Below are 26,052 nucleotides of genomic sequence, written 5' to 3'. Positions count from 1 at the left end.
AAAACAGGACCAACTATTTTTCTAGTGGATTTTGTTTTAAAGAACTAAATTATTTCTCTATGAACACATTTTAACAGCAAAACCTCACTTTTAAATGATCTTTTTGTATTTGTGATTATATGGCACAAAATGAAATGGTTAAGCGCCCTTCCACAAAATTTTGTAAGTTAAAAGTTTAAATTTCCGTTGAGATCTGTCCATAAATCTTTGAGTAATTCTGCAGACCCCCCCCCCCCCCAAAAAAAAAAAACCAACACACAAAGGAAAAATAACCTAGTTGCATCACTTGGTTCTGTTCTACTGCCCCTCATCACTCCCTTTTACAGCACACAAACAAAGTAGCACAACATTAACATGCTTCATTTTTTTTAACCTTTAGACACTTTATCATGTCTAACAATGCAGTCTCTCTTTACCGGCCTCATGCTCACAGGCGTGTTTGTGAGTGGGATAGATATCCATCGATTGATAAAGATGTGTAAATGTGTTTACAGGAAATGAAGGACACGCTTTCTAGCAGTAACCTCTGTTGCGATCAGTCCAGTCGATGAATGGTGGTGATGACACACATCATAAGACTGATGATTATTAGTTACAGCACGAGACTAAAGCATGATGGAAGGAAATGGCCTGAAACTGATTAAATATCACATTTTAAAATGTTATTAGCTTGGAATATAGAGCAATGTGAATGCACATGCCTCAGTAAATAATAACCATCAAGTTTTCTACAAAGCCACAGTGGCAAAAGGTTTACATGTCTCAGTGGTCGAATAGTGAGTTTCGGAGGATATCGGGGCCGGCTCTGGGTGTAAATACAGTTTAATCAAACAAAACAGGAAACAAAATAATAATTTTATCATTAAAAAAAGAAGTATGGACAATAATAAAGGTTAGCTAGGGTTGAAGAGTTAATGTATTGTCCTGCTGAGCGAATGTACTTCACACTGAACTGCTTGTATCCTGCGTTTATAATGCTGACATCGAGGGGCAGAGAGGTGATGGCTGTGACAGCCTCAGAATAAATTTACATGTAGTTAAAAGTAAATGCTTTTCTGCTGCGTTTTCTCTTGGCTCCGGGCAGGGCGGGAGCGGCACTGGATATGTGGAGTAGTTGGACCGGAAGGAGAGCGGGTACTGCCGGTTCTTTCTGACTTGGCTCTGTGGCTCCCTTCCCTTCTCTTCCCCACGTTGTGTTGGCCTGTGAGGTGCATTCCCTGGGGCCTCCCTGCAGGCACGTTGCCTTGTCCCTGTGCCTGGCTCTTTAGGGTGTGGTGGGTGTCTCTCATTTCAAGGACTCGTAGGGGTGCAGGAGCTGTCAGTCTCGGGTGGACACCTTGTGGGATTGGTCGTCCCGCACTGTTGGAGCTGTGCGGCAGCCCCTGGGTTGGGGTAGCTGGTGTCCCACTTGGTCTTCGGATCGCTTTCTGTCTTTCTGCTGCTGCAGTATTGGTTGACTTATACCGTGTGTTCAGACTTTCCTGCATGGTTCTCACACAGAACGCTGGCGTCCTCAGCTTGTTGGTCTTTGCGATTGGTTGTGACCAACTGGGGTTTCTGGACTTTTGAGTTCTCGTCACCTCATCAACACTCTTTGTTATTATGTTTGAACTGTGAAGATTGGGGTGTTTTTGATGGGGATAGAGGTGTTCTCATAGCACAATTTACCACACTGCCTGCTGCCATCTATGCTTGTGTACGCAACTTAGTTCAATATTGGTTTCTGGTTCTCATCATGGTGCACTCTGCTGGCTTTTCAGGGGTGTTGGTATTATGGAGATTACGGGTATAGCTTTACAAATGCACACACACAGACACAGACACAGACACACACACACACACACACACACACACACACACACACACACACACAAAAGGGGGATGGGAGGTGGGCCCTAACGATGTATCAGAAGAATATTAATTGACAGATTGCTATTTTTGCTGACAAGTCAGTGTCTTACATGCAAACTACAGGCAACTTTGGCAATCTGCTAACAACCAAAGCAATCTCAAGGTGGTTTTCAGTGCTGCACCATATATTTTTTGTTACTAATATCAACTAGAGACTATCAGCAACCTCCAGCAACCACTTCCCCACTGCTCCAGGATTACACAATTTTCCCCTACAGACTGATTTCAGGGGTTCTGTGTCCAGTCTCTGGCTGAGGGCTAAAAAGGACATGGCACCACAGCTTAGGTTTCCAAAGTTGCAACTGAAGAAATCTAGAACAACCTTTCAGACAGACAAGATCAAGGCAGAAATATCTGAGCATAACGCACAGCACCACGTTGGGCAAAAAACTGGCATATCATCACAAACATGTCATACAAAGTGTCATTAATTCACACTGTTTTGTCCAGCCCAAAGGATATCCTCCTACTGATTAGAAGCATGGCACACAAGCATATTACTGCTCTACTTCAAAATAAAAGCCATTTTTGACTGCAACTTTAATGGTTCAACATCTTTTTCCATAAAAACTCACAAGGAACCTAAATCATTTGCCTCTGTTTGTAATAAATCTTTCCTGACACACTTTTTGTGTCACAGAGGTGAGTTATCGGAGATGTGGCTGCGCCTCCACCGCCAGCTGCCTCATCAACGGAGTGGCTGCGATAACGATCTGTGAGGCAGACAGCGAGGCTCAGGGACGGATTAGACCACAGCACTGCGTACAGTAATAAGAGCTGCTGCCGTGGAAATGCCCCGCAGTCACCGAACGGGAACAAAACGGCTACTCAGCTCCGCAGGCCAGAAGGGAAAAGAGTGATAGAGCGCATCGCCTTTCCATTTTTTCCTTACTTATCCAATTTTCTCTCATCTTTTGATTGCTTTTCTCATTATGGCCGAGCAGAGTAATTGGAATCCCCCCCGCTCCAGCTGTGCAGCGGTTTGATGTGTTGAAGAGCTACATGTTGAATAAGCAAGTTGGCAATCAGGCAACATAATGAGGCTGTAAACTATTTAATTGTTGAAAAAGACGCACAAAATCTGGATTTTGTAAGGAGCTATATGCAGTGGACTGATATCTACGCTCGAGGAACAACAGAAGTTTTCTCTCTCACGGTTTAACATCTGGCATTTGAAGGTGAAACTGTGTGTGTGTGTGTGATATTTGTCTGTCATTTACTCACCAGCAGCTCCTGGCCTCCTCCTGCTCTTTCCACACTCAAGTGTTCATCTGAGCCCTTTAGCTTCCTCACCTGAAACAAAACACATAAACTAAGTAAAAAAGAAGAAAACCTATTTGAAAAAAGCAGCTGCTTCCAAAGAGCGAAGAACAATAGAAAAAAATGAATAAAAATACAAATTTCATCTTAAAGTCATCTTTAAAATTCTGCAAATTTAGTATGCAAACATGGTGAATACATACACAAGTATTTTTTTCTATTTATGAAGCTAAAGTGAAAAAGAAAATCACAACACTCAAAAATCTTTGCATTACAAGTAAAATATTATGGTGATTAAAATGTAAATCTAAAAGTTTGTTTCTCTTTTTATCCTGTAGGTTTTTATCTATGTTCAAGAATATAAATTAGCCCAGAAGACCACTCAGCAACACCCTGGCAATGTGTATCACTGGTGGGTGTTCTTTTCTGTGGGTTGATGGGTAATATCATTCGCAAAGATGGTACCTCAGAATACTTTGGTATCTAGCAGATTACTGCATTTGACCATAGCTTTCATGGAAGATCCCAAATTGTTTGGAAAACAAAGAGTGAAACTTGAAAAAGTCCAAAACAAACCAGAAAACAGAAACCTCACCCTCAGAGCAAAAGTTGTTACCTTACTGCTGCAATTTTACGAGGCACAAAAGAGTTAACTCAAAAGATAAACGCTGTGAACTCTACATATTCCAGCGTTACAGTACCAGATAGTGATAGCCTCAAACAAGCTTCTCCAAACTAACAGTTTGTACAGATGTTCATATAATGAAGTGGCTAAAAGCATCAGCTCTAAACTTTACTCTACCCAAAAAACAAACAATGAAGTACATTCTGAGCAACTGCAATCTGACGCAAAAACCCAACTTTAATACCAAAAGTTTGCAGAAGAAATAACACAGTTTGGATTATTTCTCTTGTTCATGCACTGCTGATTTTCACACTGTCACCGCCGGCTGTGGAGCTCCACAAGGAGCTCTATAACAAGCCTCATTCTCCACTGGATCAGGCGAATGGGGATACACCCCACAGAGATACAGGCAGCACGCACACACACCTACACACATAGACCTAATCCCTTGACAACCACACTAAACCCCCAAAGAAGCAATGGCCAAACATTAATCCATGAAATCCATATTTGGAAAAAAATACAGTTTTTGATGAAGGTAGTTATAATACACCCAACTCAGTAATCCATCTGGAGTGAGCATACAGAGATAAGAAGAGGACAGTGACGCCAGGGACTCTTAGCTGCACATGTATCCTTTATTAAAGCAGCAGGAGCGCCCTACTACACGATATTTCCCATAATCACTAAATCAAAGGAAGGACTAAAAATATTCTCAGATTAATCAGCAGGCAAAGTTTCACAAGACAGATGAGATGAGTTGGGCAAAGGGTGTCAGCCTCACTTTTGTTGCCGTTTTCATTTTATTTCCTGCGTACATTAACATATTTCTGTATGTTTCGTTCACTTTCTTTTTCATATTATTTGTTTCCTTTTAGAACGAGTCGCTCACAAATTTAGAGGCACAGAGTTCATCTGGAAGCGAAACAGTACTTGTTGTCGGCAGAGATGTGGCATTTATCTGGATGGCATTTAATAAAGTCTTCAGACTGCAGATTTGCTCACTGTGATGAGCATTCATGGAGCGAGTGCAAAGAAGAATCGCAAAATGTAACAAACCTCTGTAAATCACCTGAAAGAAGATGACACGCGCAGTGTGTCGAGGCTAAAACTATTCAGCACTATTACTTTCATGTCATCCATTTCAGTTTGTTTCATCACCATCCAAGATCATTAACTTGCCCCAAAATGTCAAATAAGTTCATTTCACAAGAGCCAATGTACTACACTCACTTTGAAATTCAGGATGCAGCCGGAGTTCATTGTTGTTTTTCCTGCTATAACACAAACGCTTTGGGAAGCTATAACCCAATAACTCTTTGAAGTCACTTGTTTTTTTGTTTTTAAAGAAGCGGAAAAAAGGATATTTTAGTGCACTATGACTACGAATCAATGACAGGAGGAAATAATAAAAACAGTAGTAGCTCATCTGGCTCACAATCCATAGCAAGTCACAGGTTATTGTAGCATGTGAAGTGCAGAAAGAAAGATTTTATTTATTTTTAAGTAAAAAAAACAAAACAAAGTATATTAGCATAGCATAGCAGTTACACATAACAGGAACTACATGTAAAGATTTAGACACAATTATCCATGCATAACTTAGTTATTTGACCAGTAGAGGTCCACTTATTTTTGTAACTGAGTTATAATGTGCACACACGGCTCCTGTCAGACATCACTCAGCAGGTCAACAAGAGGAGAATGACAGGAGAAGAAAAAAATGAGGAAACAATACTAGACTGTATCTTGTGATGGGTCGTTAATTAAGAGACCAAAGAGTTTGTGCCATTTAAAACTTAAAATGACAGGAAGAAATCTGTCACTTTTCCATTTACTCAAAGCCAGCCGGTTAAAAGCAGAACAGAAAGAAAGAGGGCAGGAATTCCTTTAGGTACGCTGCACAGAGGTTTCCACCTGAGGAAAATCCTACTCCTGTTAAAAAATAAATAAATTAACAAAAACAACAAAGAAAACCTTTGTACTGAACCCAGTATGAGTTTGCAACAGTATTCTATTTCAGGCCTTTATAAACAGACACACAACAGAACATTAATCTCGAGGGAATCGTCAAGGTTCTCTGCTGACTTATCTTCCTCAGCAACAGACACCAAGAGCTTAGACCAGGGTCATGTTTATAACATGTTTCTCTGTAATAGAGTATGTGTGTGCGTGTGTGTGTCTGTTTTACCTTGGCACTGCTGTCAGAGTGACGTCTGGCACATGCTTGGAGCTGGCTGATCCAAAACTGCTGCTCCTTGGCATCGGAGGCTACAGAAAAACACACACAGAACAAAAACAAAATTAAAAAATTAAAACCCATCAACCTCCCATATGCTCCTGACTCCACTAACAAACTAGTGCACAAGTTCAGGTGCCGATCAATACATAGCTATAAGAAAGCCTTCAAGTGTCCACATCCACCAATGGTTAACAAGCACTTATTATCGGCATGAAGTGATACAGAGTCACGGCTGCAGACAGGGGGACTTTAAAATTAAGGGTTCAAGACACTGAATTGCAGCCCAAACCATGACAGAGCCTCCACCATGTTTAACAGACTGTTGTAGACACTCGCTCTCTCCTGATCGCCACTGTTATATGTTGATTTTAACCAAAAATATCAAATTGATTTTCACTCCATTCAGTCCAGTTCTTGTGTATTTTGGCATACCTTTGCTAAACTGTCTTAGTATAAACACAACACTCGTCCATCTGCCTCTTTTATGCTTGAATAATTTATAGATCAGTGTTAAGTGGCTTAAGAACACATTCCAGTGAAAATGCCCAGGTGCAAGCACTGGAACCTAATCAGCCTTTGCCTTAATAAATAACCATTTCAAAACTGAAATTTATTGACTAATGAGTTAATGATTAGTAAATCATTCCAGATTTATCTGTTATCTATTTACTCACATGTAAATGGTTTTAGTTCCTTCACGGGATGAGACCATTAGATCAAATCCAAGTGAAACTACACAGTGACTAAGGGTTTAGCATCAAACAAGGCAAAGATGTTCCCACACATATTTTACAGTGCTTCAAACAGACAACGTAAACAAGTTGGTTTTACCTTTTTTAAACAACCAGCAGCCTTCTTTACTTTTATGTTAAATCAAATTTCTTAAGCAAGTTTAACCAAAGACTTAATTAACCCCAAAAGGTAGAAATGAGTCGGTATGCCACAAAAAACAAAGAGCAGAGAATAAAACAGCCAACACACAGTTAGCTTAGCTGAGCCTCATTCTGCCAAAGATAAAAAAAAAAAAAATCAACCTACTATCGCCTCAAAAGCTAGCTAACTAACATGTTTCATAGGTTTCATTCTCCAGCTGTGGCACTGAACAGTGTACTGGAAAGTAGCCACGCGCAAATCCCCACATGACCCCGTTACACTTTTCGATTTGTATGGATCAAACATGTTAATCAGTGGTGCAGCATAACAATACAGAATTATGCTCATTGCTTTCCAGGCTTTTTGCTAAGCTAAGCCTAATGGGTGTAGCTACAACAGAGGTCAGGGTACACAAGTGTAAAATAAATAAGGATCCAGATTAGGGTTTGAGATGGCGTGAAACGGCTACTGCTTTAAGCTACAAACTTTGCCAAAGGGCGATGAGGGCTGCAAATGAGGCATCAGTGAGGTCAACCTGCAGGATGCCAGCAATCTCATTTGCTTCCGAATGATCACTGAACTTGCTGACTGTGTTCCTGAATATTTGATCGTGTTACTTTCTGAATGATGTCCTGAGGGCTGCTATCACATTTGAACCTCTTCATTTTCCTGTCCACGCCAAATTGAACACTCAGTATTCAAGAAACACCAGCAATTCATTCGGCCACTTTGCGAGTAGCAAAGTGGCTTGATACGCTCAGCTTGCATGTGGCTTTCCCCTCAGCACAGAGACAATCCAGCCTGCTATCCAAACACAAACCGCCAGATTTGCTGACTAATGCAGTGAGCTGCAGCCCCAGGCTGAAGAAGACGCTGACTGTCTGCTTGCTTTGACCTCTTCCAGGGCAGAACGGAAATCCACCTGATCTCATTTCACTGACTAATTATTAGAGAAAAAATAACTGTGATGGCACTGATAAAAGTAAAGTTTAGACAGCAGGTCAACTTGAGCTGGAGTACAAACAGTAGAAAAAAGCTTTAATGCACGCAGGTCAGATGTCATTCTGCACTTCTTTTATTTTAATATAGCAAACAATAGAAAGAAGGAACCAAAAAAAACCCCATTTTACATTATGAAGTAAAATGCCTTTAAATTCATTAAAACACACCTGAAACAGGTATGACTTTATGGAACTGGGACCACAAAATAACTTGCAATAAACAAAAAAAAGTTAGGCATATCATGAAAAACGTCCGTAACTACATATGTGACCCACTATGCCATAAAATAAAGACGCTCATTCAACATTTGGGCCAATAAAACCTCATATGACTGTGACATATCACATAAATCACATAAATCTGTTGTCCATCACTCACTTTGATCACTTTCCTCAGGACGCACCTGGTACACGTTCCAGCTGCTAGCATGCCTAGCTAGTGACAACAAATGCATTTTAACTACTTTATCAAGCCCAAATCAGCTAAACTAATCACAGTCATCTCAACTTTGGTTTAACTGAGAACAGCAACAGAAAACAAAAATGTGTCACCTGTCTTTGGGCGCTAGCTAATGAAGTCATGAATCCAGCTAAGCTAAAGCTGCTTTTCATCACAAAGCACCTGGAGCTTAAAGACCGTGTACCGTGAAACGTTGAAGAATACAAGCTCAGGAAAGCAACTTTAGAAAAAGCACATATTTTGTTTTTGGCAGCTGAACAAATTGCAAAAAGTAAGCAGCCACACTCAGCTGGACAAGAACATATTCTTCCAGCGGCGGTTGAAATGTGTGAATTTGTGCCTGTGACAGAACCAGCTAGTAAACAAAGTTGCACTGCTGGTGAGGAGGAGGACTGCGCTAACATTCACTCACAGCTGCTAGATAGACTGTGCTCTATATTAGCAATTTCTCTGTTCCACTTTACAAAACAGATACTTCTCTCAACTCTTTTGGTGCAGTCAAGGGGACAATTTGTAGAGATTTCTGTTCTACAATCTTCTGTTGTTTAACTTTGGTGAGTCTGCGTAATTATACCCTCACCTTCCTGTTCTCAGCTGATAAGAGAGGCACCTAGTGTAGTCTTCTGCTACTGTAGCCCATCTGCTTCAAGAGATGGTCTTCTGCCTACCTTGGTTTTAACAAGTGGTTACTTGAGTTAATGTTGCTTTCCTCTCCCTGAGGAAGTCAATTTTCCTTTGACCTCACCCAGAGAACGGCAAGCTCATTGGACATTTTCACTTTTTTGGGTCAGAGATGGTTGTGTGTGAAAATCACAGAATTTTCCAAAACGGTTGTCCAGGCTGTCTGGCACCAACAACTATGTCACATTCAGGGTCATCTTGACCATGTCTGCATGCCTAAATGCACCGAGTTGCTGGCTTGTGATTTGCTGATTATAGATTTATGATATATGCAACTAAGCAACTAAACAACTAAAGTGGCTGGCAAGTGTGTATACTCACATGGCAGAAAAATAAGGAAAGCCATAAAAGGCTAATAAAAAAGAAACCCCAATAACTCCTTAGATTTTATGCTTATTTGTTTAAGAGCCATTTCATTCTGCTTTTTGTTCTAATTATGCAGGTCACACACACTTTTTAATTAAAATAATGCTGTAAAGTCTGTCCAGATGCCAACTTTACCAAACGGTCCATCTGAGGCTCACAGCAACACTTGGGAGCATCTTTGCGGAACAGAAAAACAGGAGTGGGACACCCAAAGTCTTTAGAAAATCCTCGCATGAATGAGCACAATAGGCCCACAAGACTTATTTATAGATCACAGTTTAAACGCTGCTTCAGGTCTCCCAGAAAGATGGGCTTCATTCAGATTTAAACTACTACACTGAACTCTGAATGTTTTGGGTTCAATGAGCCAGAACAGCGAGAGAAAACACACAGAGAAAGTTCAAACTGAACATCCCTCACAACTTCAAATGTTCTGCTGCGTTTAGTGACTCTGACTAAGACATAATTGTCAGAAGAAAAGATAAAATGCACATAAGCACAAAGTAAACTGAGGCATAACTAAAGTTTTTATTACCGGTACTTATAAATCTCAGCTGAACCTGAAACAGAACAGCACTCCCACTCTGCACACGCTGAATTAAACATGTGTCTGAAGCAGCAGGTGCCAGGCTCGAAAGGTATGTATATTTATTCCGGACTGTTCAGTGCACGGCACTTGGTTCAGTGTAAGGTTTCCTTATTTCATGCCAGCCACCGAACCAAAAACTTTCTGTCAGAAGTCTATTCATGTTGGCACATCTGCAGCATGAGAATAAAATTTCAAGATCACAAGCTCCAACCAAAATGCTCTGGAAGAGCAGCAGTCACATCAAAAATAAGCTATAGCATGCCAACAGGATTAGCGCTGACATCTGAACGAACGCTGGGCCAGTTTTATTAAACACGTACAATGTGTGAAGTCATGCTACACGTTCATTTTCACTTTTAATCAAACTTGCTCCTCAGTCAGAAACTGAGGCTTCCCATCTCCACCCAGGCTCCCAGGAGGTGCCAACTAACTATTTCAAAGACGATGGATGTGTCCTCAGCGCTGGCAAAAGGAAAATGCAGCAGTGGTTTGAGCAACTGTTAACCTATTCCTGGCATTCTGGATTTACTGGTTAATCTCATCATAGTAATACAAAAAAAAAAAATCATTACCTTCACCAAGAAGGCTTGTTTTTGGAGGTGTTTGCATCCATGCCATTTTGTCTGCAAACACAATAGCTCGAAAAGAGTTCATTCTGATACAACAGTGTAGGTGTAGAGTGGAGTGCTAATATATCGACATTTGCCAGACATCCACCAAAGTGTTCAAGGTCAACTGAATAATTTAATGATCACAAATTGACAAAAAGGCTCATAACTTAGAAACTGATTCTTACAAGTGTGGTGTGTGTTGTCAACAGATAGAAAGTACTGTGTAAGGATTTAAAATATCATGTGATATTTCACCTCTGAGCAGATCTGATCTGAAGGTCAAAGTGATAATCCTTTTTAAAACTATGCTTCTTACTGCAGTTGTTTGTATTGAAAACATTCATTTATATGGGGAATGACATACGGGAATTCTAAATATCTGATTATTTGGGACCTCTGACCTCTTCTTCAAGGTCATATAAGAAATTATACTTGTATATGGGAATTTCATATATCACATTATTGTTTGCATCAACATATCATGTCATCTCACTTTTACATTGTCAAGAGAAAGAGAAATATATTGGAGAATAATGTTATGGAGTTTAATATTATATAATATTCACAAATGAACACCTGTTATCCGTCACCCACTTCTACATAATGTACCAAGTACAATGCTATTCCCTTCACAGTGAATACTTCCCAAGAGTGAGTAGCCTTGGTGGAGGTTTGCGCTCTCGGAGTGCAAACCTCCACCAAGTATTTTCCACCAAGGAAAATACGTGACGCCGCATGTAAAACCAGAAAAAAAGTCAAATGTATCTTCTTTAATTTTTTGCAACGTTTCCTAAAATTTCTAAATTTGAAGATTAATGTGCAATAAAGGCCACATTTATCTATTTTTGTTTCATTTCTTTGTATTTTTAACTTGAAAATGTCAAACTATTTGAATTATTGTTGTTTTGCAATGATGCAAATGGATAAATACTCACTTGTAGCACATTTATAAATGATTAAGCTTCGGGTACAAAACTGCACTGAGGTTACAAGAATCTGTTTATTGATCACAATCCACACAGCGTTATCTCCACAGGCCAAAGAAGGAAAGGTCACCAGCAAAACTAAGTGGGAAAAGTTTGCTGGCTGACTGGCAAGGACGCACCCCCCGGCTGTGGGTAGATCTGCGAACGGGGTTTTCAGAGTCAAAATCCGAATATTTCAAAAAGTCCAGGAGTATAAGTGTTTTGTTACAGACACTCACTTAAAATATAAATATGAAAGATACCAAACAAAAACTCAAAACTTAAAAAAAAAAGAAATAAGTAAAACTAAGGCACTCAAAGTGAAATGCTAAATTAAAATGAAATATTCCAAAGCTTAAAGCAACACTAGGTATAGTCTAGACAAGATATCACAAGTGAAAATAGTCCAGGTGTCATAATGCCGCAGGTGGGATTTCCTGTGATTGGCTGATTTCCTGTTGCATACATCATGGTTGAGGGAGTCTTGCGCTGATTGTACTCCTGTGGCTGTGCAACACAAAGAGTGTGGAGGATTGCCTAATACGGAGCATAGCTTGAACAACATCTTCCTTTCTGAAACCTCCGTCAGAGTTTCCCCCTCACAGTCGAGAGGTTCGCTGAACGAGAACTTCTAGGACATCATTTATTTGCAGCTTATGCATCAGAAACTGTTCAGAAATAGTTTTGAGGGATGTTTACAGACACTGAAGTTAAAAGCAAACAAGGATTGCAAATACTGGAAAGTCCCGTTGTTCCTGATGACGTCATTGCTGATGGCTGCCGCATTTATGAAGCCAGGATTCTCTGTCTGCATTTTTCTTTATTTATACTTAAAACGGAACAGGTCAAAGTCTTTTCTTACTAACAGTTTGCAGCACTGGAATACTTTTGTCTGTTACAGAAGTAATTAAGGATATTCAGGCACTCTTGAATCTTTTCTTTCTTTTTAAATTCTCATTTCTCTGCTGTACCAAAAACTTCAGGAACTGTGATAGGAACATTATTCAAGTCAAACAATGCATTTTGTGAGCACCATTAATCCACTACTCATTTACTGGAGATTGGAAAGAAGAGAGTCCTCAGTACTCTCTTAAAAAAAGGATTTATGCCAAACATCAGTGAAACTTTGTGATTTTCTGCAGGGGAAAAGCATCCCCTGATAGTTTTTGGGAACACTGGAAAATGTTGTGTTTAACAGAAGTGGGCTGGTTGTATTGGAGTGAAAGTTAGCAGGGTTCAAACTCCTCACACAGCTTTTTTGTTTGCTTGTTAAATGTGTAAGTGAATGCAGCACCACTGAGAATTTCTGAGAATAGTGTATTTTTCATCACTTTGTACAAACACATTCATCTGAAGCAAACTGGACCCTAAATTAATTCCCCTTTGTTTCCAGAGTATTTTTGACAAATATAATCATCAGAAGATGTTTAAGTAGGAAAATGAGTGCAGCACTCTCCTTGTCAGGGAGAATAAAACAAGGCGGCCACATTTTATTATCAGATTAATGCGGTATTACATCATCACCCAAAAAAACCCCAAAAAAATCATCTGAGATTTCTTTTTTAAAGTTAAGTTGAGATGTTATTATTGAGGTTCGGGTTATTTTAGTGCAGGAAGAATTCAATTTGCACTTGTCAATCACTTCCACTGCCAACATCTGCCAGCTACAGAAGGTCTCTTTAAGTGAAGAGGCAACTCTGAAAATGAGACATTCACACAAACGCCACATTCGATGTGTGTTCTCCCACTGGGAGTGGCTGCTCGCCCCTGCAGGGAGCACACAGTATTCAGTCAAAAACAGCTGTAACAAGCTGTCTTTCTGCAAAAAATATCCGGTAACAAGCTTCCCCACTTTCTTCTTCTTGTCATCATCCACAGAAATCACTCATTCAGCCTAAAGGGACGACTTACCCGCAGATGAGCAAGCGCCTAAATCTGATGTTTATCTGTGATGTGCACAAGCACAGCTGTAATTATAGGTAATTAGTCATCTGTATTGAGCACCAGCCTTGCACCTGTGCATATGCGGACACAAGTGATATACATACAGTGCTGTGCAAAAATCTTGAGTCACTCGTCTTTTCTTTTTATTAACATAAAGAAATGGGTGCAGAGATTTAATGAAGCATATCCAAATACACATGTAAAAACAGCATAAAAAAACAAAAACAAAGTTTGTACGATTCTAACGAGCTGGGAAGTCAATATTTGGTATGACTATCTTTATTCTTCAACACAGCCTGAACTCTCTTTGGCATTTTTCTTGTAATTTTTTTAAGTAGTCTCCAGGAACAGTTCTCTGGGCCTCTTGAAGGACATTCAAAGCTCTTCTTTGGATGTTTGCTGCCTTTTGTTCTGTTGTCTGTCAAGATGATCCCACACTGCTTCAATAGTGTTGTGGTCCAGGCTCTGGAGAGTCCACTGTCTGTTTTTCTATCCAGGTAGGCTTTTAATGCATTAGCAATAAAAGTGGGATCGTTGACATGCTGAAAAATTAGGCTGCTGACAATCAGATCCTTTTCTGATGGTATTGTATTGTGGATTAATATCTGACAGAATTATGAATGCCAGAGTGCCACTGGCTGAAATAAAGCCTTAAACCATAAAACAGATATTTTACAGATGGTTGTAGACAGTGTTCATCACTTCATCAGACTTATTGCCACCAATTTTTCATTCATTTCTTGTGTAACCTGACATACCTCAGCCTTTTCTCCCTGTTTCACTTCATTAACAATGGCTTCTTGACAGGCACCTTTCCACTGAGACCATTTCTCACTTTAAAAAAATTACAAGAAAGTCTGGCTTGTTGGAGGTAACATGTAGAAACCAGAGACTAATGGGTTTTTGCCTTAATAAATAACCTTTTCTGAGCTGAAACTGATTGACCAATGAGTTAATGATTAGGAAATCAGTCTCAGTTCATCAGTTGTATTCTCATGTAAATATTTGTAGCTCCATTACAACGGTCAGACTGAATCAAAGTGAAACAACAAACTGACTAAATCTTTGGTATTTTTCCATCGGTGTAACTAAAGAAGGGGGAATCCAAAAAAACAACAAAAAAAATTCCTTTGAAGATGACTGAAAATGTTTGATAAAGCAGCCACTGTCTAAAGAAAAACTTGTAAAGACCTTCAAAAGGCCTGGAAAACTACTGATTATAAAGGCTTAATAAAGAAATATGAGAGAGACTGACTCACTGGATGCAAAATAGTAGTGTAGCATTTATATAAGAGTAGCTGCCTCACTGAGGAGGATTACACTGATCCTGAAATAAATTCAGCTGGGTTTGTCTTGGAGGTGACACTGACAGCTCAATTCATTTGATGAATACACAAAGTCTGCCCTGTAAAGCGAGAAGACTAACAAGAAAATGAGAAGCTGGACCGTGTGCTCATTTAAAACGAGCAACAATGGACACCCGTCCTAGTCTGCTCTTATTTAAAAGTCAATATCCATCCCACAGAGATGGCTGAGTGATATCTGAACATTACTAGGTGATCAAGAGAGAAGGAGAGAGAAAGAGAAACCTCCTTCCCACTCAATCATGGCACCAACACCGCCGCCTAATTACACATGTTTTAATTACAGTGTCGTGAAAGATGTTATTGGTTATGATAATGGTGAGACTGAGGATTAATGCTTGGACGAGCAGTTAGATTTGATTAAAGTGCTGGGAGATATTATGAGCGAGGCACTTTAAACATATATTTTCAAGAAAATGGACGGGCTGACGAAGCCTGGAACAGAGATAAGAGCTGCCAGGCAATTACAGTAACCAGCAACCAGCCTTCACTCATCAACACAGTACAATGACATTTGAACCCTATGATTGCTCTTGCTAAAGCAGTCCCAGTGTATTATATGCAAAGAAACGTTGTTGTGATTACAGGCTAACTTTAGATATAATTGCTTTTTCTTGCTTCACACTACTGCACCTCACGTTTTTTTTATTTTTATTTTTTGCACCAAGCAGTTCATTTTAATCTCCTACGCTGATCAGAAAAGAGGAATTTGATGTCATCTTTAAACAGAGTAAGAACATCCAATTAAGGCAAAAGTCACACATATTCTGAGATAAAAGTTACTATGTGAAAGTGAACCGTGGGTGTTAATAAAGACAAAAGACTGAGTGCTCCCCAATTATTGGCACATTTTAATGATTTTTGTTCCTTAATGATCACACCCTTAAAGGACTGCGACAGATGTAATCCTTTCCTTTCTTACTTCGCCTTAGACGAGTACCAGAATAAAAATTTACTTCAGTGAAAGTAGAAAAGCTGATCATGTAGTCTGTGTTTTTAAGCACCCACCAAAGAAGTTTAAACCAAAGCCAAAGGAAAAAAAAAAAAAAAAATCAATGATGTGAATCTTCTGTTCCACCCCCATCCCAAAGATGCTCTATTGGGAGCGAGATAACTTTGGAGGTCATTTGACTACACTGTAATACATCGTCATGTTCAAGAAACCAGTTTGAGAGTATCTGAGCGTTGTGACGTGGCGCGCTATCCTGTTGGAAGAAGCCATCAAAGGATGTGGCTTAAACACCACTAAGGGTACTAAGAGCCCTGAAGAAGATATCCCCCAAACATCATTACATCATCATCATCACCAGCCTGAGCTGTTGATGTAAGGCTCTTTCATGTGGTTTACGCCAAATTCTAACCATACCATCCAATTATTACAGCAAAAATAAAGGCTCAGCAGACCGGGCACTCATCAAGCTTATGTTTGAGGTCATCTTCCAAAACAGTCCAGAAAAGCCCAGGTAGCTTACATCCGTTTATCACATTTTGAAGTGCAAGTAGGCTGTTAAACATTGACAGGCAGTGAGCTAAACATCTCCTGGCTCTAACTACATACACAGCAAATAAATGTGAGACTGGCAACGTTTTCATCTACTTTTTGAACCAAAGCATCAAAATATTCCATTAAATACAATAAAGGGATGCTCTTTTGTTTGATAACCTTGTTGCACAGTACCTTTGGACAAAAAAAGTCCAGTCATTTGGGTTGAACCAACATGAAGGATTTGGGATGGGGGATATGATAACATTCACCATATCACTGGCATCAAACATCATACAGTCTATTAACTCATACGGGGGAAAAGTTGCATCAGAGGTTTCAAAATAATACTCCACAATCCTGTGAGTGGAGTCATGCCTGTGCACGTTTTAAATGCAGTTGACAGTCTTCACACATTTTACACATTTTTCGTTAGCATATGGTCTAAATCAAACAATAACAACAATTTGTCCACAGGGAAGCAAATCAGTAAACACCCAATTACCATTCAGTGAAATTTATGCTGAATATGTACAACAGCCAAAACTGTCCACAGCTAACAAGGGCCATCCCGAGAAGCCATACAAGCCTTACAAATACTAATCAGACAATAACTCTTGATGATGGCTTTAAAACATTGTGTTTTAATTATACAGATGCACAATCAAAACTGTGCCAGGCATCCTAATAAGCCAGTTTGTACCCAGCTCACAAAAACTTGACCCTTTCATTGGCTCCGCATCTCTGAGTCTTCATATGATAAATAGCTTAATTTTCCATCTCAGCGTTCAGACATGATTAAATTCAAGTCGCTCTTCACCTTTGCTCAGCAACAAAACATGCGGCCCTCCAGTGTCCTTATATCCGACAACGGAGGCACCAAGCCGCTTCAGTTTAGAGGCAGAAAACTCTCAGGCTACTGTATAGCCGTGTGAGAAATGCTACAGATTGTGTGTATCCAGCATCTTCTTACAGCAGCTAGGGAAAAGGCAAGTTGTTCAAAGCTATCCTGTGAAGCGATATCATCCTGAGAATAAAGGTGGCATTTACAGCTCTGGACTCGTACCATTGGTGGACTTATACACTGCTTATCAGCTAAACCAGAAAGACTGAAAAATGACTCCCGACTGAACCTTAAAGTTCCCCCAACCCACATCCAAGTAGGTTTCAGGGGTTCCCATGGTAACCAATATCCAGAGCTGAGTATACCAGCCAATCTTAACTTCACAGACTACTAAAAAGCTCATTTGAGCCACTTTGTGCCCTGCTGTTTGAGCAAAGTAAGCTTTTGCAAGTACAAATTTTACTCTTTTGTTGCCAATTTTTAAAATATAATTTAATTTAGCAAACATTTTTAAGGATATCTTTGTTGCTGACCCCAACAACAATAACATCCTCTAACGCATTTTAGTTTGGGGTGTTGGCACCAGTCGAGACAGGATTGCAGTTTTTTTGGCAAGCATCTGAATGAGTCACTGGAAATAGAAACACCTCTTCTGTGAGTTACAAAGCCCAACTTCTTCTTCACTGTGGCATTATTGTTTCCTTTTAACTCGATTCACTGGATCACACAGTTATTCAGAGAATATAGGCCAAGTTACTCTGATATCCTCCCCCTCAAGACTGTAAGGGGACATTCCAGCAGCTCAAGTGGAGCAATAATGAAAAAGGAGTCTCTCTTATTTAAGTGGATACAGGTCACTGAAAGCCCAGGCCTTTAGCACAGTAACCAGCTTAAGGATCATGTTGCGGCAATACTTCTTAAAGAAACATTTCACCTTTGTGTAAATTCACTTATTGAATGGCCACAGAAACAACATTTCTTATCTGGATTAGGCACACGTGCATGCAAACTTATTTGCATGAAAAATAATGACTATATATAGATGCAACATCACAGTTCAAATAAAAATTGGTTTTAAATTATATTTAGGTGATCATCATTGTTCATTTTAAGTTGATTTTTTTTTTTTTACTTATATAGCCACTATTAAGTTTGATCCCTGTGGGCTGTGCATGTCATATCTCGATATCATCATAATACACATAAATGTTTCCATGATAAAATAGTGTCAATAGCAATGTTCCCTCTAAGCTGCGCACGTGCGCAATAGCGCACTGCTGGCACGGTCTCTGCGCACAGAAAATCTGCATTGCGCACAAAAAAAAATCTAACCTGAATTATAATTAAAATTAAAACTTTAACAATTCTGTTTTGCAGTGTTAGTCAGTAAGTGACTGGCTGCTGCCGTATGGGATTAGAACGATGCCACCTTATCCCATAGTCCAGCCAATGATGCGATTCACATTCGTATATACGCAGCTAATCAACGTCGTTGACAGGCTCCGACAGCGTCCTTATGTGCCGACACCGGTCTTTTAGCTAGCAAAGCGGCGTGGCTGATGTGGAGTGAAGCCACGTTAATGACAACGTGTACAGCCATTGGAGATGTGAGCAGGACAGACGGAACAATTGACGGGAAAAGTGTGGACTTTATACCAGTTTTTAAATTGTGTTGATAGGCCACGTAAAACCAGAGTTGTGATAAAAAAAAATATGCAATGTTTGGTTTTCTTCCTGAATACTGTCGTTGTTTATATTTACTGCGGGAAGAAACGGTAAAAACGGCTTTTTATAAGAAAAAAGGCTCGAAAGCCTGTGAGCAAAAAGTCTGTGAAGGTTCTCAGTCATCCAGGTCATCGTAGTCAAAGGAGTTTGCAAAGAAAAGCGTCTGGACTTCTTTAAGTTGCTTGAAGACGTTTCACCTCTCATCCGAGAAGCTTCTTCAGTTCTAAGGTCAAATGGCCGAGAGTCCCAGATTTAAACCCAGTGGGAGTATCCCCCCAAAGAGGGACAAAGGACCCCCTGGTGATCCTCTAATCACATGAGCCAAGGTGTGAAAGCGGGTGTGGGACCTAATCAGCCAGGGTTTCAGGTGTGCTCATTGTGAAACCTGGCCCCACCTTGTCATGCGAATTCCTGAGGTCAGATGGCCCAGGATGTGAGTGGGCATTAAGGCGTCTGGGGAGGGAACTCAAAACTGGATTATAGATGGCAGACAGTTAGTGTCGTAAACCACCGCCTCTGTTCAAAGATGGTCGCTCACAGTGGACATAGATGGCCTCTTTCACTCCTCTTTCAAACCATCTGTCCTCTCTGTCCAAAATGTGAACATTGGCATCCTCGAAAGAGTGACCTTTATCCTTAAGATGCAGATGGACTGCTGAGTCTTGTCCTGTGGAGGTGGCTCTTCTATGTTGTGCCATGCGCTTGTGAAGTGGCTGTTTGGTTTCTCCAATGTAGAGGTCTGGGCATTCCTCGATGCACTGTACTTTGTCCCTCTTTGGGGGGATACTCCCACTGGGTTTAAATCTGGGACTCTCGGCCATTTGACCTTAGAACTGAAGAAGCTTCTCGGATGAGAGGTGAAACGTCTTCAAGCAACTTAAAGAAGTTCAGACGCTTTTCTTTGCAAACTCCTTTGACTGTGAGCAAAAACAAACTCCACCCACCTCTCCCTTTCCCATTCGTCCAAAAAAGTACCATGTCGACCAATCAAAAAATGATATGGCAACGTGGCATCTAGTTGTTAAGAAACGGGGGGAAGTTTTAGGAGTGACGGCGGTGTTTTTTAGAGATGTGAGAGATTTGAGGCGTTTAGCGCAAATCTTGTGTAGTTAGTGTGTAGTGTAGTCAATAGTTTTGTTGTGTGTGTCAGAACAATGAGGCGACTGCTGAATGTTACAGGTGTTACAGGAGTGATACATCTCCTGTTGTCAGGCCTGCAGGTATCAGGCTGTTGTTCTCCTTTATCTCATGGTGGACAGAAATTATTTTTTGGAGTGGCACAAATAATTTGTGTGGCATCAGATTTGATGTAGAACAGCTCATTGTTCTGTAAATAGTTTGAAATGTTTGTTTAAAAAAAACACCTTGGCTGCATTTTTAGGTAAACAGTTGCAAAAAACTTTACTGTTTGCAAAACTCAGTTACTTTTTTGAAGAAGTAACTATATAATTAATTGCCCAGCATTGGTCATTATATACTATATTTTGCAAAGTTTCAGGACTCTCTCCCAGACCACAGACTCATACTCATAATACAAGTCAGAGCTTAATAATAAATAAATAAATAAATAAAGTTGTGTTTTCAAAATTGGAGTTCAAGTTATTTTTACTTCCAATAGTGTTAACATACTACACAGGTCATGAACAAGATTTGTTTTAATTTTCATTGTAAGTGGGATAAAGCAGTTCATTAAAAGTAGTCTAACATAAATGTAAATGCTGTAATTTAATTATTTTAATAAACCATGTAACTTGGATGGATTAGATGCCGGCGCAACCACAGTGCACACGTCTGATGTCGCTCACAGTGGTCCAAGGGATCGCTCAGGGAGTTTGTGTGTTCGCTCAGACACGTGAAAAATTAGAGGGAACATTGGTCAATAGTAATATCTATGACATGATAATGCTACGTGTTTACGCTCCCTAGCCAACACAACAATACATGACCAGTCATGTCTGAGAGCGAGAGCATCAGCGCCACCCTGTGATGACTATCTAGTACCTGAGCAGTTATCAGAGGTAAGATCTCCATTAAAGCATAGTATTTTGCAATGTGAGCAAGAAAACCAACTAACTAAGGTGGAAAGGATATACTTGAGGCAAAAAATACAGAAAGGGGAAAAAAGCTATTAAGGAACCCAAGGAGGACAGAGTAGGTGAAGGATTGTTGGAGCACTCGTTAATATATCACAGGAACAGTGTGACGAGGTGGATGGAAATCCACTTTACACAGTCTGACCCAACATACTACCATCCCAGGTAGAAAATAGAAAAAAAAGTTTCAATTTTATTATGTGACAACATTGTGCAACTGAAGAGTTACAAGGTTACTTTAGCTCGTGTTAAACTCTAATGTTAAGCGGTTACTTTCTGCTTTTACTTAAAAGTTTCATTGAAAAACACAAGCTAGGCTACTTTTATGCTTACACTGGACTTTTGCTGGATCACTGTATATAGTGCTGTGGCACCTTGTGGCAAAAGATTCATACTTTCAGTTAAGCAGTCTGTAAATCAGTGACAGTAGCTCATTGATGAAAGATGGATTTTGTTTCCACTATGAAATCCTACTGTCTGTTGCAATCACCAGTAAAACCTTGTTCTTTCTATATATTTCCTTGAAATACTGTGACGTAATTTTTTTTTGAGGCCATACCACCCACCCCTACTGTGGACAGTTGTTTTTAACATCCACAGCACTTTCCAAAGGTGTGCTGACACCATTATTATATGTTTACAGTGTAAATAACAGAGTGCACTCTAAGAATGAGGGTGAGTCACCTATTGACTGTAAATAAATGAATGATAAGTAACTTTTAACAAATTGAATCTCTTTCCCTTCAACCCCAACTGGTCACTGCAGATGGCTGCGAGAGGTTTCTTCCTATTAAGAGAGTTTTTCCTTCCCACTGTCGCCAAGACCATGCTTATAGGGGTGTCATCCTAATCTCTGGGATTTTTATCCCGATTATTTTAGGGTCAAGTCTTTATAATCGAAAAGGGAGTGACAGTTGTTGTGATTTGGCACTATATAAAGAAAACTGAACTACATTTAATTGAATTGATATAAATGGCAATATTGTGTTTTATTATCCACAAGGCTCAAAGTCCATGTGGATGACACCGAATTAATACGGACTAAATAAATGTCCATCAAAGTCTAAACAATAATAAAGACTTTAAATGATTTATTGTGTCCAAATCTGTTCATGACTTCACACTTATATAGTTTCTAGACAATCAACTAAAGACTAGAAATTATATAAGTCTTAAGTCTTGAACAGATTTAGTAAAAAGTCAGAGTAAAAAGGCAACATCAGGTCATACTGGAACTTCTGTAGACAGCACTGCTATCGATGAAATGAAATCAATAAATAATGGAACTGAAACTGTTTACTTTACTTACTTACTAACACTAGAACTGAGGGTCATTTTGATCTCTTGGCATTTTAAAACTTATGTAACTCTGTTAAATTAAAACTCTGCCATCTCACGACGTTTCCTAAAACAGGTTTATTGATCATATAATGAACTTTGGAGTGTGAGGGATAAAAAAGAAAAAAAAAATTGTGACAACTTACAAATCGGGTGTCATTCTGACCCAATAGAAATTCATGTAAAACAGCAATTGCAGAATGCCGGGTTGCCTAGCAACGCACTTGTTTGGACACATTATGATGTGAAGGCAGCTTTAACATGAGCCAGATATAGCTAGATGATATTGATAAATAAATATATAGGGAACTGTAGTTGGATAAATGATGAATAATTACCGCCGCGCTGAAAGGGTCACGCCTGGGATGGTGAGCCAGGTCAGAGCGGAGGAGTGTGTGATGGAGCGCGTGGAGAACTGTAGCTGAACCGAGCAGAAAGCCCAGCATGCGGGGAATTAATCCGAGCAAATAAAGAGTGAAATCCAGAGCAGAACAGCTGAATCAGACATGTTTCATGCCTGGGGAGCAGAGCAGCTGCAGGTCTGGTGGGCGGAGGCAGATGAGGATGTTGTGTTGTACTTTTACAATAATTGATTTAGTGCACAGCATATCTTTCTTTTTCTTTAGCCAACTGTGGGCAATGACCTGTTCAATCTGTGTCACAGAGAGCACTTTGTTTTTTATACCTTCTTTATTTTAGCTAAACTAATACAGCCCATTATCCAAAACTCATTTTTAACTCTTCTATAATGTTTTTCTTCTACAATAATTAAATGATTTAGATCTATTATTGTGTTGCTCGGTGTAATCTTTATTTATTAGTGAATTCCAGTACACACTTTAACTTTATATTCTCTAATGAAAAGATATAAATGTTTTGTTAAACTAAAACTAAACCCCCAATTTTTCAAAGTATAAAAAGCTTTTTTTTGTTGTTTGTTTTAATTCACAAATTAACTTCTTGATGAACTTACTTCTTTGCACACAACTGCTGTTGTTGCAGGATTGTGTCAAAAAGCCACCACCACACAGGAATCCATGGCAGTTCTAGTGTTAAATAAACACATCAATCTTATTTCATGTGATGGTTTTTGTCCCGTCGCGAATGTAAATCCAAGATTCCTCGTCTCTTATCTGTTTCTTGACCTCTTCCAACTACTGAATGAAACACTGATTCAGATCAGATCTGACTCTCTGATAAATGCAGTTATTTCCACTGACTACTCATCTCTCTGTGTGGACGTGAGCAGGTAGTGTTCAGGAGGTCATCTATCTAGTGTTGCTAAAAATAAAATGCTCAGGCTTGAACCAAAACAATGAAGTAATACAAATCAAATAAGCAGAAAAATGTCCTCGAAAGTCTTTGCTCTTTAAAGAAAAACACTGCAGCTCGAATTTATGAGCCATCTATAAGCCGCTATTCATCCCGCCGCTCCTAGTATCTACACCGCACTTCACAGGAATCCAAAGTAAAACACACACACACCCTCTCACTGTTTGTTCTCTGCCGTATACGGGCAGCCTGAGGCCAGCGCGAGGACATACCTCTGAGTTTATACAGCTCTCCATTGACGGAGTTTACGATGAACATGTGCGGAGCCTCGTCGCTCGTCGTCACCGAGGCGCCGATCAGAGGCAGTGAGCCACGGGGCTTCTGGCTCTTCCCCTGCTCATTGACAAAGTACTGCAGCTGTCCCAGCTCTGGATCCAACACAAAATACCTGCACAGGAGGAAAAGGCAGAGAGAGAGAATGAAGTTAAGAAAGTAATGAACCAGAGAAAAAGACCAGGGAACGGGAAATGGAAGAAGCACCGTGACCGTTATCATCATCATTTTGTTTTATGTTCTCATTATCTTGTTTACTGGTAAAAACTTTTTTTTTTTTTTTTTTTTAATATATTCCTGCTGCACAAACTTTTTAGGATGTGGAAGAGAATAGGAAAACAAGGCGGGGGACATGAATGTATGTGAAATGGAGCAAAAAGAGAGCTGCCGTAATAACACTCAACACCCTTAACATATCTCACCTCCCATGTAATGATGCCTGCAGGATATTATTCACCACATCTCTCTTCAGGCAGCGCTCGTGAACAAAAAATTAAAAGAACAGCCCTTCATTTACATTAACGCCTGCTTTCAGCGCCATCAAGCCGGCAAGCTTGATTCCAAATTACTCACGGTAGCAATTAGCGTGGTCATCTTGAGCAGAACCCACAGCCCGAGGCGTGGAAATTAAACCCCACATTTTCTCCTTTGTGATTAATGAATCGCATTCAATCACTGGGTAATTGAATCCCTCATCGCTGGCTGGAAGATGCAAAGCCAGTCAGGCAAACAGAGGCAGAGACATTTCATTTCCTGTGGCCGGAAAGGATCGCGTATGACATTCAAGAAGCTGGTCCATCGGCTCTGCTTAACACTTTGTTCTGGTTCTGCAGTTCAGCACAGACCACAATGGCACTGGGTGGCTATGGCTGACCTTTTCATGTTTTTGCACAGAGGCCTGAGGCAATAGCGGTTGTCTTTGTCTTGTGTTCATGTTCAGAGGCGCCCTGTATCATCCTCCTTTCCCTGAGATTCAACCTGTATATTAAAAAAACTAAACATAAAACTCTCCATGCACCATTACTGGAGCTGCAGTATTGATCAGCAAACCTAAGTGGACCTATTATGCTCATTTCCAGCTCCATATTTGTATTAATGGACTCAACTAGAGTAGATCTGCATGATCTGCAGTTCAAAATAATCTGATTTCATCCTACATTGGGCTGTGGTACATCGCCATCAAGTTCATCTCAGTTTTAGCTCCCGTTCCCCGTCCACTCTCCTTTCAAGCCATCTTTCATCAGACTGGCTACCCTTGCAAACAGAAAGTTTGAACATCAGCTGGATTTTAATGATCAGGGATAAAAGCTACTTTCAGCTGCTCCCTTATTTGCAAGCAGTCGTCACAGCAGGCAGCTTGACATATTTGATTTTGACAGATTTTTGGAGCTCTGTTTTTGTGTTTTTAGAACAGAGTGCCTTTATTTGTCACTGTATGGCATACAACAACATTTCTAGTGAGGCCAAAAGAGGTGACAGTCAGCATGTGGGAGGAAACCGGTAAAACACAGATGAATGCATCGGAGGAAGAACTCGAGGAAAGTGCCGCCCATGTGCAAATCAAACATATGGACTTATTCTGGATTTTTAAACAAAGATTGAGCAAAGAAGAGAGCTGATTACCAAGTTACTGCCCATTTCAGAGTGAGCAAAGAAAATAACACAATCCATCACATACTTTATGGGCTGCTGGTACTGGTTAGGTACTGGAGTGCAGGTATGCCACAACGTTTTTTTAAATGACACCGCTGTACCCAAATCTACAAGAACTCTTATGTCACAGAAGACTCTGACTGCTGTCTCACATTCAAAACACCTGTAACAGTACAGCAGTCAACAGGTATTTGTATCCAAGTAACCTGGACTAGACTGCAATGCGAAGAGTTCAGTTTTTAAGGTGCATGCAACATTTTTAACGAAAAATATTTATCAGGCTGTCTGCGCCACGCTCCCATTTTGCAGCAATAAAAACAAGTGACATGAGAAGAAGAGACTGAGAACTTACCAATGCACTGTGAGTTAAGCATCATGAAAATGTTGAATTATCATGGCGTCTCTGATGATATCCCCTC

At 40.0% G+C, this 26,052-nt stretch overlaps 1 protein-coding gene across 3 annotated transcripts in view; it reads right to left on the bottom strand.

The window, feature by feature from the left end:
• Nucleotides 1-26,052, bottom strand: part of LOC135932887 (oxysterol-binding protein-related protein 10) — a 93,022-nt gene that overhangs the window by 52,403 nt on the left and 14,567 nt on the right. For all 3 annotated transcript variants that reach the window (XM_065470601.1, XM_065470600.1, XM_065470602.1), the window contains exons 2-4: nucleotides 23,920-24,095; nucleotides 5,988-6,067; nucleotides 3,136-3,204 (exon numbers count right to left, since the gene is read on the bottom strand). In XM_065470601.1, coding sequence (XP_065326673.1) covers nucleotides 3,136-3,204; nucleotides 5,988-6,067; nucleotides 23,920-24,095 — 325 coding nt within the window. The remainder of the gene's footprint in view (nucleotides 1-3,135; nucleotides 3,205-5,987; nucleotides 6,068-23,919; nucleotides 24,096-26,052) is intronic.

This window comes from Pelmatolapia mariae, linkage group LG22 (genome assembly GCF_036321145.2).
Source record: "Pelmatolapia mariae isolate MD_Pm_ZW linkage group LG22, Pm_UMD_F_2, whole genome shotgun sequence".
Classification (NCBI taxonomy): Eukaryota; Metazoa; Chordata; class Actinopteri; order Cichliformes; family Cichlidae; genus Pelmatolapia; species Pelmatolapia mariae.
This window is presented reverse-complemented; position numbering and strand designations above follow the sequence as displayed.